The sequence below is a fragment of the Corvus hawaiiensis genome, chromosome 30 (assembly GCF_020740725.1).
Source record: "Corvus hawaiiensis isolate bCorHaw1 chromosome 30, bCorHaw1.pri.cur, whole genome shotgun sequence".
NCBI lineage: Eukaryota > Metazoa > Chordata > Aves > Passeriformes > Corvidae > Corvus > Corvus hawaiiensis.
Genome location: NC_063242.1, coordinates 4,596,717 through 4,612,287, shown reverse-complemented (window position 1 = coordinate 4,612,287; position 15,571 = coordinate 4,596,717). Strand labels below are relative to the sequence as shown.

Here is a 15,571-nt window from a genome sequence, read left to right as displayed (position 1 = left end):
ATTAGGAAACCCAGGAGTTAAAGACAAACATAAATTCATAAAATGTTTAGATAGAAAAAGACCTCTAAGAACATCAAGTCCAGCTCTTAAGTTCCTCACCTGTGTGGACAGGCACTAAACTTAATCTCATACTAAAACAGAAGTTGCATATTTTATTATCCTCATTCACCTCGTAGTCTCAGCTCTGTACTATGCACTGCTCAAATCCTGTGCAAACACAGTGGTATTAATTTTGTCACAGACTCTTCAGTGATAATTGTGACTTTAGTATTTAAGTGCATCACAACCACCACTGAATTAATCTGTATTATACTGCTGAGACATATGGTCTTATTAGTAGTGATAAATCTGAAATACTTATTCTCATTTACTCAATGCCAGACACTTAGGAGATGATTTTCCACAAGATGCAGCCTTTGGTGCATGCTCATTCAGAGCTCAGTGCTGGCTGCCTCCAGCTGCAGTACTGAGTGCTCACTGCTTTTAGAACAGACCAAGGCTCCCGTGCCTCTGATGTCCCAGGCTGTGGTCTCATGCCTTGCATCATGCAGCCCTAATTCCTACAGCCCCTGTGTAGCCTCAATTTTTTCCCCCAGCTCTCCAAGTGGGGCAGGAGTCTGGCTCCGCGTGCTCAGATTTCTTCTCGTAAGGCAGGCAGTGAAGGCAAAGGAGCCCACAGGAGACCTGGAAGGGGGATTGCAGTAGGGAGGTGCTGGCCACCTAATTTCTGGCAAAACCCCCAAATTTTCAATGGTTACTTTGAATTCCTAGTGATCATTCAGAAGCAGTGCTCCTGACAGGTCCTTTTTCAGAGTGTTTCAGAGCACAGCATCTCTCTGCAGGTCTTAGGGATGCTGAGCATGGGGACTACAAGCCTTCTGCTTCTGTTCCCTCCCTGCCTTGTCCCAGTCTGTTTCAGTCCTTCCCATGACCGACTCCTTGTTCCCATGCCTTGTATTTGGAGTCCTTTGTTGCATGAGGAGGTGGAGGAACAGCAAGAGGGAAGGTCTAGCACTGCCTTTGCTGCTCCAAGGGGAGGCCTGTAAAGCGCACGGGGATGCACATGCATAGTGCAGATGCCTGTGGGAGGAATGAAGGCGATGATGTGAGCGCAGCTCAGGCAGAAGCTGTAGAGAACTGTCAGACTACAACAAGTCTCCCGAGCACATGCAAGCTGGATTTTTTTCCAGAAGCTCCAAACATAGCCAAATTTGTACACATTTTCTTTGAAGGAAATTAATGAGAGATTTTATGTGTGTTTGTCAGACAACATATGATCCCTTGTACTTGTAGAACACCCTCCGTAAATCAAGCATTACATGCTTTTTTTTGGTCTTATAACAACTCTTCATGTTTGAGAATTAACCTTCTGCTTTTTCACTGGAGAGATAATTGAGGCAGAAAAGGAAATTTTAGAGCTAGAAAGAGCCGCTGTGATCTAGTTTCAATCTCATGTATAACCAGGCCATCAGACATCCTTAAACAAATTCTTACCACACAGGTCCATTAGTTTTGTTAAGAAAAAAGTTTTTGATGAAAAAACGCTCAGTGATGGAGAATCCTCCACAGTCTTGGGTAAATTATTTTGATAGTCATTTATTTGTAACTTGAATTTAATTAACCTCAAGTTCAGTAAATTGGATCCTGCTAGAAATGTTTGTTTCTTGTCACGAAATGTTTGTTTCCTACGTAATGTAGTTACTTATTGTACAGAAGTTCTCTGTTGCTGTTCTTCATGATAACCCAAACAGTCTGAGCTCCTGCACTCTGACTGTGGGGTTCATTTTCACAACCCTTATTCACTCTTTTTTCCCCAGTTATTTTTTAAATGGGGCTGCTTCAGCTAGAAACATCCTATTTAAAAGGATATATCCAAAACCGTTATCATATTTTCTCCTAAGATATGGCCATTCATTAGAAGCAGAAAACTTGGTACAAACATGCCAATAACAATTAATTTAGTGGGAGCAGCCAGATAGATTTCTGTCCTGTTGATGAGCCATCGTGAGTGGAAGTCTTCTTCCAGAGTTGCTCCTGCCAAAGTGGAAACAATCCTGAGAAAAGCCAAGCCACACTCCAGCCCCATCCCCTTCTTGCTTTGCTGGTGAAATTCACCATGGTGCCATGGCATGGTAGGGATGAGCGCACAACCTCCTCACTCCCAGGCTGCCTCTTCAAAAACTGTGCTGCTTTGAAGCTGTGGTCTGCAGAGCCCTTTATTGTAGTTCAGGCATTGAATGCATGGTATGTGATTACATTCAGGCAGGAAATGTTTAATAAAATTTAGTGAAAGGAGAGATCATTGGATAATGTAATCTGACCTCCTATAGCTACCAAAGATTTTTTTTTTCTGAGTATGCCTGCATTCAACTCAACTGTTTCTATTTAATTTAAGTATAACTTCTGTTAGGATAAAGTGCACATTACAAAAAGGCATCTAACAGTGGTTTCAAGACAACAGGATCCATTAAATCCTTTGTACCTTGTTCCAGTGTTTAAATGCTCATGATGTTCCAGATTAATATCTTATTTCTTATTTGGATGTATCTGACTTCATTTTCTAAGTGCTTGCTGTGTATTAAAATATTTCAGTACTCATATCTTCCCCTGGAAGTACTTCATTTTACTCAAGTCACCTAAATCTTTTTTCTATGCAAAGAAATTTCTTCAGCCTGCAAGTATTTATTTTATCTTCTTTCCTCACTCTTACCAGTTTCTAACATTATTTGAAAAACACTCATGTGCGAACTGTACACACTATTCCAGCATCAGTCTTATCATATTGTTAAACAGATGTAAACCCATACCACTTAGGTTAGCATCTGCATTAGCTGCCTTTGCAGCAGCTCCTCCCTGGCAACTCAAACTATGGATTGTATTCATTTTCACTTTGATCCCTAATTCCTTTCAAGAATCACTCACATTTCAGGATGCAGTCCCTATTCAGTAGTAATGATGTGCATTCCCTATTCTGAGATGCAAGTGTTTGCATTTGGCTGTATTAAAATACATTGTGGATAAAGAGGAACAGCCTACTGGGCACTCCAGATTGCTCTGTTTCACTGTTTCAACATTATTTATCAATCTTCTAAATTTTTATAACTTTGTAAATATTATCACCAATGAGTTTGTATTGAACCTCGATGTCTGTAAGGTCTTTATAAAGCCTTTTTTATTTAGCAGTGATTTCTCTATAATTACTTTATTTTTTTATTCTGTCACTTGAGAGGTTGTTTACTTGTGGAAACTGTGCACTGTAATACGTTGTTGTGGCTTTTTAAAAGCAGAATAATGTGCTGCTAACTTACTAATACAAGTGAACTCCTCTGTCAGCTAGAGGTGATAACTTCTCAGCAAGCTAGTTTCACTCCAAAGAGCATGATATTCCATAGAATTCTGCTAAGTGTTGTAATTCATCTTTCTTATCAGCTTTTCTGGTATTTTGCTTGGGATGGATGTCAGTCTTGCCATCCGGTGGATAGCCGGATCATTATGTTTCCCTTCTCTGAATATTATCATACAGCAGCTGTCTTTCAGTCCTTCGGCTTTCCCCGGTGTTCAGAGGTTCATTGTGAATTAATGTCAGTAGAGATTACAAGCATCTGACAGAAGCAAATGATTATGGTCCACTTCTACCCTTTTCTGGCACTTCTGTTCCTTTTGGTCCCAGCTTTCCTCCTCCTGAAGCTCCTCAAGCTTGTAAGCCCCCTTTCCCGCTGCTGGAATGGTGGAATATTGCTTCTTTGGGTTCCTCAAACATGTGGAGAGAATGTGAGGACTCTCAAGTGTTATAGGTAAAAAAGAAAGAGCACAACTGTTCTGACCAGCCGAGTGCTGTCCACCCAACTTCTTCCTGTTTTTTATCCACGTGAGACCAGTGGGCTCCTGGGAAGGAGCCCCCAGCCTCCTTCAGTGGTGGAGATGGGCTGCCCTATGCTACAGGTGGAGAGCAGAGCTCACAGTTGATCAGAAGAAAAACACAGTCCAGATAAGACTGTGAATACCTGCTCTTCTCCAGTTTTTAAAATACATATTTTCATGGTTTATGGATCTGTGCAGCTCAACAAATTCAAGTGCTGTTTTCAGACATATTTTTAGGACCATTAGCCATGAACCTTCTGACTTTGTCTTTATTCCTGTCCATGCATTCTCAGACTCATTTTAACCACATGCCACTATTGGCATTAGTGGCAGTGGCAGAAGCACCTCTTGGTGGTGTGTATCTAGGACGTTGGTGTTCAATTGCTGGGGCAATGCTTCATACCATGTTGCTGTGGTAACCCTTTCTCCTAATTCTGTAGAAGGTTCCTGTAGAAAGCTTGAAGAGCGCGTGGCTAATTCTTGTTTGATGGGAGTGCATGATTCTCCTTCTTTTCAGAGACTAGAAATAAATCTACTGAGCCCTCTTAGCTTTTATGTAGTTCTAACTTAAAGCCATCTCCATCTAATTAGAACTGCACACACTTTTTAGAATTATTTTCATCATAATATTATTCTAAAAAGGACATTATCTTTTGTCTTTAGTGCTGCAACTTGTGAATTTTCCTTTGGGCCTTTATCTTTCCTAACTAGCATTTTGCACTCCATAAATTCTACCTCATATTGTTTGCTATTTATTTCCTGGTTTTGTTTGAATACTGAGGTCCATTTAGTTATTTCTACTTGCTGTCACATATTAATCAGCTGATCCAGAATGGGTTTTAAAACAAAGTCGCCCTTTTGGGAAATTGAATGAACTCTTAACTTTCAGTTTTCAGTTGAATTATGCCGTTCAAGCCTTTCTTCTCCTTTTAACTTTGATCATGAAGGCAAGAGAAGGGAAGTCTAGCATGTGACACTGTTTTGAAACATGAACTATGAGTCATAGATTCATATTATGGACAGGAAGGACTCAGAACACAAAAGTACTACAATATTGTATTAGGTTTTCATTGCAAGGACTTGGTAGTGGGGGTCTACAGGGGTGGCTTCTGTGAGAAGCTGCTGGAAGCTTCCCCTGTGTCCAATAGGTCAACAACAGACCTGCTGCTGGCCAAGGCTGAGCCCATCGGCAACAATGGCAGCGCCTTTGGGATAATGTATTTATGAAGGGGAAAAGAGCCTGCACAACTGCATGTGCAGTCAGAGAAAAGAGTGAGAATATGTGAGAGTGGCAGCCAGTAGCCAGTAGCAGTCAGTGAAGAAGGAGTGGGAGGAGGTGCTTCAGGCACCAGAGCAGAGATTGCTCTGCAGTCCATGGTGCAGCCCATGGTGAGGCAGCTGTGCCCCTGCAGCCCATGGAGGACCCCACTCCAGAACAGGTGGATGCCTGAAGGAGGTTGTGACCACATAGGAAGCCTGTGCTGGAGCAGGGTCCTGGCAGGACCTGTGGACCCATGGAGAGAGCAGCCCACAGTGAGCAGGTTTGCTGGCAGGACTTGTCATCCCAAGAAGCCCCCATGCTGGAGCAGCCTGTTCCTGAAGGACTGGGCCCTGTGGGAGGGACCCTTGCAGGGGCTGTTTGTGAAGAACTGCAGCCCATTGGAAGGACTCGTGTTGGAGAAGGCCATGGGAGATTGTGAGGAGTCCTGTCCCTGAGGGGGAAGAAGTGGCAGTGTCTGATAACTGACCACAGCCTCCATTCCCCATCCCCTTGGGCTGCTGCAGGGGGAGGAGGTAGAGAAAATGCAGTGAAGTTGAGCCTCAGAAGAAGGAAGGGGTATGGGGAAGGCATTTTTGAGATTAGGGTTTATTTCTCATTACCCTGCTCTGATTTGTTTGGTAATAAATTCAACTAATTTCCCCTAGATCAGTCAGATTTGTCCATGATGGTAAGTGGTGAGCATTCTCTCTCCTTCCTTATCTCAACCTATGAGCCTTTTATTATATTTTTTCTCTCTTGTCCTGCTGAGGAGGGGAGTGATAGAGTGGGTTTGGTGAGTACCTGGCATCCAGACAGGGTCAACCCACCACAAATATAAAGAAAATACTTTTTAATGCGAGGTTTCAGAAGAAACTACAGTTCTTTTGGCATCTCCACATCATTTTAGCTTCCAGCTGAAGTAGGAAATCTGTGAGGGTAGATGTAATCTTAAAAACAGGCAGACTGTAAAAAAAAAGAACTTGAAGATTAAACCAATTTAACAAGGTCTTTGAAGGTGGTAAGAAGGCTTTATCTGAGCAAAGACTGCGGCATACTCTTAACCTGCAGCAGTATTTATTGCACTGTATCATATCCCTCATCAGCTTTGGACAGGCAGTTCACCCATCTGACATCACAGGAAATCATTCCAGCAATAGTAAAAAAAAATGGTTCTGCTTCTGGAAGAGCTTTATGCCTGACACTGCACCAGCTGGAGAATGACTGGTGTTTCCACCATAACCTGCATTTGAGAGAAGGCATCTAGTCTGATCTCTATATTATAAGTCATTTCAGAATGAATTCTCAGAAGGAAAGAACAAGTAACAGCTCTGGTCATTTGGAGTAAAAATAGAATGTAGATTTAAATGATTTTGACAAAGTAACCTGATAGCTGTCTGTTGACACAATAACTGATTTTCCAGATGAGGGAAGCACAGTAGACCTAAGGTATCTCAATTTAGCAAGGGATGCTGTGCTTGCATGTATGAAATACATTTTAGATTTTGCTTAATAAACTGTGCTCAATCCTGTTCTCCTAAATGATAGGAAGAAAAAGCAGTTTGTAACATGAGAGGGAAATAAAAGAGTTTTGGTTGTCCCAGAATAGAAAAATGAAGGCTGACTGAAGATATAACTGATATTTAAAAATATGCCAATGAGTAAACACAATGGAGGAGGAAGAGCTATTTAAACTAAAAGACAATGTTGGCAGAAGAACAAATGGGCATAAAATGACCATGAACAAATTTAAGCTGGAAGGCGAAAGGTTTCTAGTTATCAGAAAGCTGCCTTTCAATGAAAAAGAGAGCCCTTCTAAATGGCTTTTAAATTAAGCTCGGTAAGTTTATGATTTGCTTTGCACGACACACATGTTCAGCAGCATGGGATTTGATTCAGTGACATAGAAATTCCCTTTAATTTTATATCTTACACAAAGCAGCAATTACTCTTGAGATATACTAACCTCTCTGGCAGCATGCACCCACTGTTGAGCAGCACTCAGCATGACTAAAATATTCTTTCAGACAGAAAATCAAGAGACTTTGATATTCAGCTAATCTCCAGAAGATTTAAACAGACTGAATGCAAAGACTTTTTCCAAGCTTGCAATGTCTCTAAGGCTAACATACTCAAACAAATCAATAAGACCAAGTTTTGTGTGAAAATTGTCACCTCAGTCAGCACTGCATTGGGTCCTAGTGCTAACCACAAAACTGTGTGTCACATCTTGAGCTGCCGACAGCTATATTCCCAGCCTTTAAAAATGAGGATGTGAGGATTTGAAGAAATGCTGATTTGAATAATTGAAACCTACTAGTCACAATGTCAGTAATGGAGAGAATATTCCTGTGTATTTTAAAAGCTGTGAAATCCTCCCTGCAGATGACGGGTTGTATTACTCATTCTTATTTGTTTAGCTGAATTTAGAAATGAGCCTGGAAGGGAAAAAAAATTTGGATATCCAGTAAACAGGATGTATTTTATACACATTTTATATCATATATAGTATACTTAATTGGAAAAAATGAAAATTGAACATAAACATCAATATTCTAATAATATTAGGGTAGGAAATTGGAATAAGCCGTAAGCTTCTATCTTAACTAATGCCGCCGTGATTTTTGGTGTTGCTGAATGTCACACTCAAGGAACAAACGTTTTCCTCGGTGGAATTTTCTCAGTGCTGTCATTTTGTACAGCAGTCTGAAACACAGAAATCTCCTAACTAAGAAACCTATTCCTTTTGTTTTGCAGTGTCAAAGCCATGATTCCTCCGGGGGAATGCCTATATGCTGGGAGGAAAAGGAGGAAACCCATTCAGAAACAGTTAAGTATCATATTCATCAGGAGGCATCTCCCTCCAAACATACAGGCTGGAAATGAGGTAGAAGAAGGCTTCCCTTCCTCCTATGGTCCACTGATGCAGGAGACACCTAATCTTCTCTGCAGTGAGAAACCCTTGGTTGGGAGGCTGGCTCTTCATGGGTAAGATGTCTCCAGAAAGGATGCCAAGCATGGGTCAAACCATCCTTACCCATCACTAGGAATCCCAGGAGGAGGCCAGTGGTAGTTGTGATGGGTACCATGGTGCTGATGTGTAGAGTGGAGAGGGACAGTGTCCTTTTGTAGGCAGAACTCACTGGTTGACTAAATGCCAGCTGGGCAATGGGCTGCAGGGGTGGCTGCCACCTTTGTGCTTCCATGCTCCCTGATTCCCTGTTCAAGGAGCTTTTTGAGAAGCTGTGTGTTGAGTGCCACCAGAGCTCTGGCACTGCGCTCCCCCCTTCCCCTTTCCAGGGTTTAGCCTTGCTTGGGGCACTGCTCAGTCCAACATGTGCAAGCATGGAAAGTGGGTCAGTTCAGCCAACTGAAAGAGCAGACTGGTGACTCACTTTTTGCATATAGAACACATAATTTTCAGACTTCTATTTACTATAGGATCACTTTCATTAGGAGAAAAATAGGAAAGAGGAATTGTATGCATGAAGGCAAAGCAGAAAAAGAAGAAACGCAATGGAAATTTGTTACAAGATGCTTGAAATGGGAGGGGGAAAAAAAAGGTTGCTATTAACTCAAATGTAAATGAGTTTCAGATGCCATGAACCGATCTGTGAAATAAAGCTTTTTAATATAATCATCCCACATTTACATTTGATTATATGATTATGAAACACACATTTTTACTGTGTTAAAATTATGAACTGGCACTGGTGGCCTTCACACACAATTTAAGGATGAAAAGGTAACTAAAATAGATTTCCCTATCTTCAGTTGTTCAGAACTTCTAAAAATAACCCACTTGGCTTAAAATTGTATATATTGGTCTAAAGTCAACGGGGAGTTTCTCTGAATGTTTTAATGATGTCTGTTGATATTTGGATTTGGGACAGTATTTGCTCATGAACCACTTGTTCCCACTTAAAAAATTGTTTCTTTTAGTATAAAATGTATCATATTTCAATAGACAAAGATAATGACATAAGCAAATGATTCTTACTGCAAAAATCTTGAGTGTTGAATTCAAATGTATGTAAGATTTCTGCACTACTGTTTCAGTATGGATGTGGATGTTTGATTTTATAACAACTGCAAGAGGTGTGGAACATTTCCAGTTTGTGAAATTACCTCTATGCAGAAATGTTTATGGATCATTACTTTTGTGAGAAAGGAAGGAGGCTTGCAGTTGCTTTGAGAAACATTAAGCTTATGTTTGGAGTTTACATGCTAGCTAGAACTCCTCTCAAAGATGACTTCTAGATAAATGCAATGGCTAAGAAAACGATGTGCTAACAAATCACAGAAATGACCTCATTAGCCTTTTTTGAAGTTCTGGCCTTAATACCCTCAGAAGTAAATTCTCACTTACTTTATACAACCAAGTTTTCATTTTGGGAACCACTGCAGGTAATGCTACCTTGCAAGTAGCTTTTGTATGATGTTGCAGTGCAGGTACCTGAACATGAGCTTATCAAGCCAGGATGTGAACAATTTTGATTAAGAAATGTGGGTTAAAATAAAGGGAAATATTTGAATTGTTAGAATACTGAACTCCCACACTGGAGACAGCACTCTATTTTCTGTGGTTAGTTACTTGCCACATGCTGAGGATGATTTCTCAGTTCCTAGCAACACTGGTCTCTTCCTCAAATCTTATCTGTGAGCTTGGTCTCTGGTAAGCCTTGCCTGTGCTTATTCCCTCGCTCAGGGACTTACTCTCCTCTAAAGAGACTCTGAATGTCCCAGAATGACTGGCTGACAGAACTCCTTTCATGGTCTGTATCTTTCAATCCTACTGGTCTTACTGACATTTCAGGACTTTGAGGTATCCTTACTGTTATGCTGCCTTGAATGATTTGTCTTGAATTTAGAAGGGTAGACAAATCTTATTAATTGAGCAGCATATTTAACCATGATTTTGATCCATGTCGTACCATCTTTGTTACAGCTTTTTTCTCCTGTTTGATGGCATAGCACTTTCTCCTCTACAGCCTTGTTGTACTTTCCCCCCTGTAATTCCAACAATGAATCAAGGTAGATACTGGCACCTGTTCTGGGAGGAGTATTTGTTCACTTGTAAAACCTGATTTTTCAGAGGAACTAAAGTTGATGGGTATTCTTTGGCCAGTCCTAGTGGTGATTCCCCTCTTTTTAGTGTGAATAGTCTCTAGAATTTAACCTTCTCTTAACAAAAGAATGAATGAGCTTAGGTGCCTCAGTGTGAGCACGATACTTGGATTTCAACAGGGATTCATGGACTAGTCCTTTCAAAGGTCAGAATTTAAAGGACAGAGGTGCAGCTTTGCCCTCTGCAGAACAACTGGAACATTTATATCTCCCCATACTCAGTGCATCCCAAGAAGCCAACTCTCTGACTCTACATCATCTTTTCCTGATCAGGCTGTCAACCAGGTGGTGATCCTGCAGCTGGCTTTTAACCCAGGATATCACAGAATGATACTCTTCATTATGCTCGTGAATGTTTTTCAGGCACAGGAATTCTGTTCTGAGGTGGTTTTACAGAACAGTGATGAAAATGTGTGAAGAAGCTCCATGGGAGAATATAGAGACCCACAAGACTGTTGGAGAATCTGTTGCAAATTTTACTGGGAGGAGCTAATGTTTCAGTCTTGCTCTCTACACAGAACTAGCAGAGACTATCTTCATTATGTTGCCATTATTCAGACTATATATAAGGTTCAAGTTCTACTTTTATACATGCAAGTAAATTAAAAAACTGTAGCTGTTTTCCTTTTGCCCCCAGAAACTTCCAAACAAGCCCCATTAAATGTGATCTACACTAAAAAGTTTTGGCATTTATGGACACAGTTCAAACACCTGGAGCTCAGACAGATTGAACATTTTCCATCAGATATGCTTTTCAGCCAGACAGCCGGCATTCTGACTAAAGGAAACATTTTCTACCAAGTGTTTACTTCCTGTGGAAATCTAGCATTTTACTGGTAATTCAAGCATCTGGAAATTAAAGAGATCTTGTCTTTAGCCTCAAGCCAAAATCACTGTGCTGAAATTAATACTTAAAAAGGCTAAGGCAATGCTTCAGGACAATTAGGATTTGAGAACTTCAGCCACTTCTTCATCTCAAACCCTGGCATCTTGTAAAATTCTCTCCCTCTACAAAACATTTCTTGTAATGTTTTACAGCTCTTTAAAGGCAACTACACCTGCTGTAGCTCCGAGTGTATCTATAACTGCTCCAGATTGACCACTTCAGCCAGAACCGTGCCAGCACCAGGGTAAACAGAGACCTTGGGAGGTGCAGCTCTCTCCTGCTAGTTCTCATTTTAAAGCCCTTTGTGGCATAGCCCTTCCTCTTACTTGGTACCATATGATCCCACCTCTCTTCTGCTCTGCTGGTGTTATGTCTTCTTGACCATTAGTTCTGCTTTCACCTTTCCTTGCTGTGAAGACACAGAAGAGACATAGAAGGTTGCAAAAGGCCGTCTTTCCTTCTTTGAATGAGCAGCTTTCTCTCATTCTGTCCTTTTGGTTCATGGTAGATGGTGAACATTCACACATGCATGGCTGCCACTGGAGCTCAGCTCTGCCAGGATTCCTATACAATGTCCAAGCACAACTCAGTGACAGAGGGTGCTGGTCAACACACTCATGCTAATCATCTGTTGTTACTTTGCTCTCAGCCTATCTGTTGCATCTTATGGTCTCTCTTTTCCCTTTTGCTCCTTAGTGAAAGCTTGCTGTCACAATAAATGATTCGACCTTTCTCAGCTCAGATCTTCTGCTGTTTTAACAGTTTAGCATACTTAAAAAACTTACTCAGAGTGAAGTTTTCATTAACAGGGTAGGGCTCTGCAGAGGGTAGAGCTGCAGTTGCAGGAAATTCCTCTGTGAGCTCACCAAACTGGTTTACACTAGTGGCGGTCTGTGTGTCATGGGCACACTGAATCACTAATGCGCAAATGGCTCAATGCCTTGTGTACCACCAGAACAGAAAACGTTCTCCACACCAGCTCCCACATAGCTCCCACCACACAGGGACTGCTCATGTGGGTCCTGCACGGGTACAAGTACTTGTTACTGCAGAGCAGAATTTGGGCAGCTTAACAATTTGAAGAAAGAAGAGCCAGATTTATTGTTTAAAGTACAGATGCTCCTTCACTACAGCCGTGTTATATGGAAAGCAGAGTAAATGGGGGATCATCAAGTGACTCCTATGTCTCTGTTTACAGTTTGACAATCCCAAGTTTAACACAAACACAACAAGCATAATCTACTTTCAGCTGAAAATAAAGGCTAAAATTTCCATTTACCTCAAAGCAGCTCACTGAAGATTTTCCCTGCCTGTGCCTTTCTGTTTATGGTCAGCTTACCTAGCCTTTCCATGGAACTCACATTGTTTTAAATCACATCCACTTGGCACCTTATTACCACTTACATCAAACCCCTGTTTGTTTGGATTCACTCCCTTACTGAATAATTTCCTTGAGTTTTCAGGAAGACTCTGCCCTGAACTTTCTCCTGTAGTCTTTTTACACCATTAACTGCCGTCTCCAGAAAACTATTCCTTGTGCTCAGTACAAAGGCAGACCACCTAATTGCCTCAAACCATTCTTCTCTGGCATAGAGCAGTCACTATTTTATGTAGTAAATAGACTTGAACAACTTCTATTTCTATTTCATGTTACTCTTGACAATTTTTACCTCTTGAACTCATCAGTTTAATTTTCCTCATTGGAATTAATTTTTTTCTGTCCTACATTGCTTCCTTGCTTCAGCTGGTTTGTCAGATGTAAAGATCAATTAGCAAAAGCTTATGTTCTTTAGCTTCTGCTCAGCTATGGGCTATGTTCCCACAGAATTACTGCCCTCCATAGATCAGACATCCTTTTGGTGTCATAGGATGATTGAGCCTCAAGGTTTACTGCAAAAAATAGTTAGCTTAGAAAAAGTAAAAACCACTATTCCTTCTTTGTTGATTACATTATTTGTTCTTATATTTCCTCTCTCTAATAGAGGAAAGTCGATCATTTATCCCAATCAGCAAAATCTTCTCCATGTCTTTGGAAGTAACTCATGGTGTTATAGAAGAACTACATATTAGTGTTTGCAATTTTGAATGAAAAAGCAGAAATTATATGTTTTCAGTGACACCTGCCTCAAATTTTTTCTGTCCATTCTGTCCACTGATGCTGTCCTCTTGGAGTGAGGGTCTCAAAAGTAGCAATTAATTTTTCATACCTGAGTTGCTTTAAGAGGTTTTCAGTTGGCAGCAGTCACACGTACAAACCTGCTCTTCAAAAAACAGATCTTTTTATACTAATTCCTAAGCAGAATTTTTTTTAGAATGACAATTGCAATGACAAATTAATACTGTTTTAATTTAACACCTTAACCACCTTGTGAAATGCTAATGCTCAAAATTAAAATTATGATTGAAAAATGCAGTAAACGTGGGTAGCATGAAAATGCAGTAGTAAAATGCTACAAATAATTAGTTTTACTCTCACTGTCCACTGGAACCTCAGCCAGCTACTTGTCCTGGGGCCACTGTATGATACTGTATTCCCTATTGATTCCCTGTATGATATTGTATTCCCTATTTCCTCTAGTTTGTCTCAAACCAGGACACTAGTTAAGATTATGATCCTTGGATTCAGTGAGGTGAAAGTAGAAACTGTTAGCACAACCATATTTTTCTTACTTGCTGTTTCCCATTCTTGAGTATCCATGTAGTTTATGGCTCCAGTATCCCGTAGCTCCTACCTGGATAATGCACTTGACTACTGCTGGGTCCAGCAACAGCTGTCTACTGCAAGGAACCACCTTCTCAACCTCCCACTCAGGTCTTCTTGCTTAAAGGAGAAGTCTGTGCTTCAGCACTGACCATCCCACACCGCCAGGCTGGAAATGAGGCCCCCATTTCTGTGTGCAGAAGCACCAGCTTTTCCATTACTCCCTCTTGAGAACATCTTACACTGGGATGTGTTCTCTGGGAATATTAGCGGACATTCCGAAATTGAGGTTCCTCACTAGTGATGTATTTAATCTTAATGCATTTTCACAACAGCTATTCTAGGTTATCTAGCACTGTCCATTGCATAGGAGGAACACAAAATGGACATGGACTTGCTTGGCCTAGAAAGCTGAGTAATGTTAGTCTTTATGTTTTGTGAGGAATATCAATGTTCTTAAGAAACCAAATTCTTATCTTTGTTATTACTGATGTAGGGAGGTAAATGTGAGAACGTACACAGGAGTTTTGAGCTTGAGGAAAGAGTCTCTCTTCACCTTGCCCATATTTTTTAAACTCATGTCTAAAGACAGGTTCTTTTCTTAATTATCTCCTGACCCACAGGTTAGCTTTGAGTCATTAAACAGAGGGAACTAAGATGCTTTGAACCAATACAGTGGATATAGAATGGGTTCATGCATTAGTGGTGGTAATTTTCCCCTGCTGTTCTGCCCCTCATTTACGCAACAAAGATGAGAAATTGTTTTTCCTGGCATTGACTAGAACATGAAGATAGTTCCCAGTTCCCTAAGGTGAGAGGTCCTGAGTAAGAGATACCAGTTCTTCACTTTTTTCCAGATGTGAAAAGAGAAGACAAAGCCTGTGTCTTTGCACTATGGCAAATACAGAAAGGTCGATCTTTTTTTTGTCAGAGGACAGACTTTAAAGATTTTCGTAGAAGCTAAGAAAAGTATTCCCGTTATCAACTAATTGCAGACAGCATCTCAGTCTCTGGAAGTAAAACAGGTAATCGAGAATGTGTTCTCTACCACAGAAGGCCAGCAGTTGGGAATGAAAAATCAAATCCTTCGAAGAGGCACAGAGACCGTCTGAATGCAGAACTGGACCACCTGGCCAGCCTCCTCCCTTTTCCACCCGACATCGTATCGAAGCTGGACAAACTTTCAGTCTTGCGCCTTAGTGTCAGCTATCTCCGAGTCAAAAGTTTCTTTCAAGGTAGGTTTCCTTAAGATATCAACATTCCATTAAAAGTATCCCTCTAATTTATTGCTGCTTTGCACCAATCCTGAGTAAAAGTAACTAACAGCATATATTGAGGAAGCCAGGGAAAAAAAATCTATTATTGAATTTATTTTGTGCATGGGATGTTGCATTGGAAAGTTCATGCCTTTCCTCTTACGCCATTTGTGCAGTTTCACCAGTGGCATACATCCACCTTCCCTCAGCAGGCTTTAGAAAAAGGGAAAAACACAACTGTAAAATCACTAAACTGGGAAAGAAGCTTGGGGCAGATATAATACCTGTAGATACTTTGAATTCTCTATGTGAAGCTGTTACCATGCATGTTCAAAATGCCTGTTTCAGTATGATGTGAAAGTCAAGCAATCACTGTATTACCTATGTTTGCTGTATGCCAGGAGTAAACAGGTTTGCTTGCAAAGCCAAGATGACCCCTGTCTTTAAGGATAAGATTCAAACTTTAAAGTGTTGAATGTAGT

At 40.8% G+C, this 15,571-nt stretch overlaps 1 protein-coding gene across 1 annotated transcript in view; it reads left to right on the top strand.

Moving 5' to 3' along the window:
- The window catches only part of AHRR (aryl hydrocarbon receptor repressor), a 90,467-nt gene that overhangs the window by 11,191 nt on the left and 63,705 nt on the right, over positions 1-15,571 (top strand). The window contains exons 2-3 of the mRNA XM_048289566.1: positions 7,877-7,948; positions 14,887-15,068. Coding sequence (XP_048145523.1) covers positions 7,887-7,948; positions 14,887-15,068 — 244 coding nt within the window. The 5' untranslated portion in view covers positions 7,877-7,886. The remainder of the gene's footprint in view (positions 1-7,876; positions 7,949-14,886; positions 15,069-15,571) is intronic.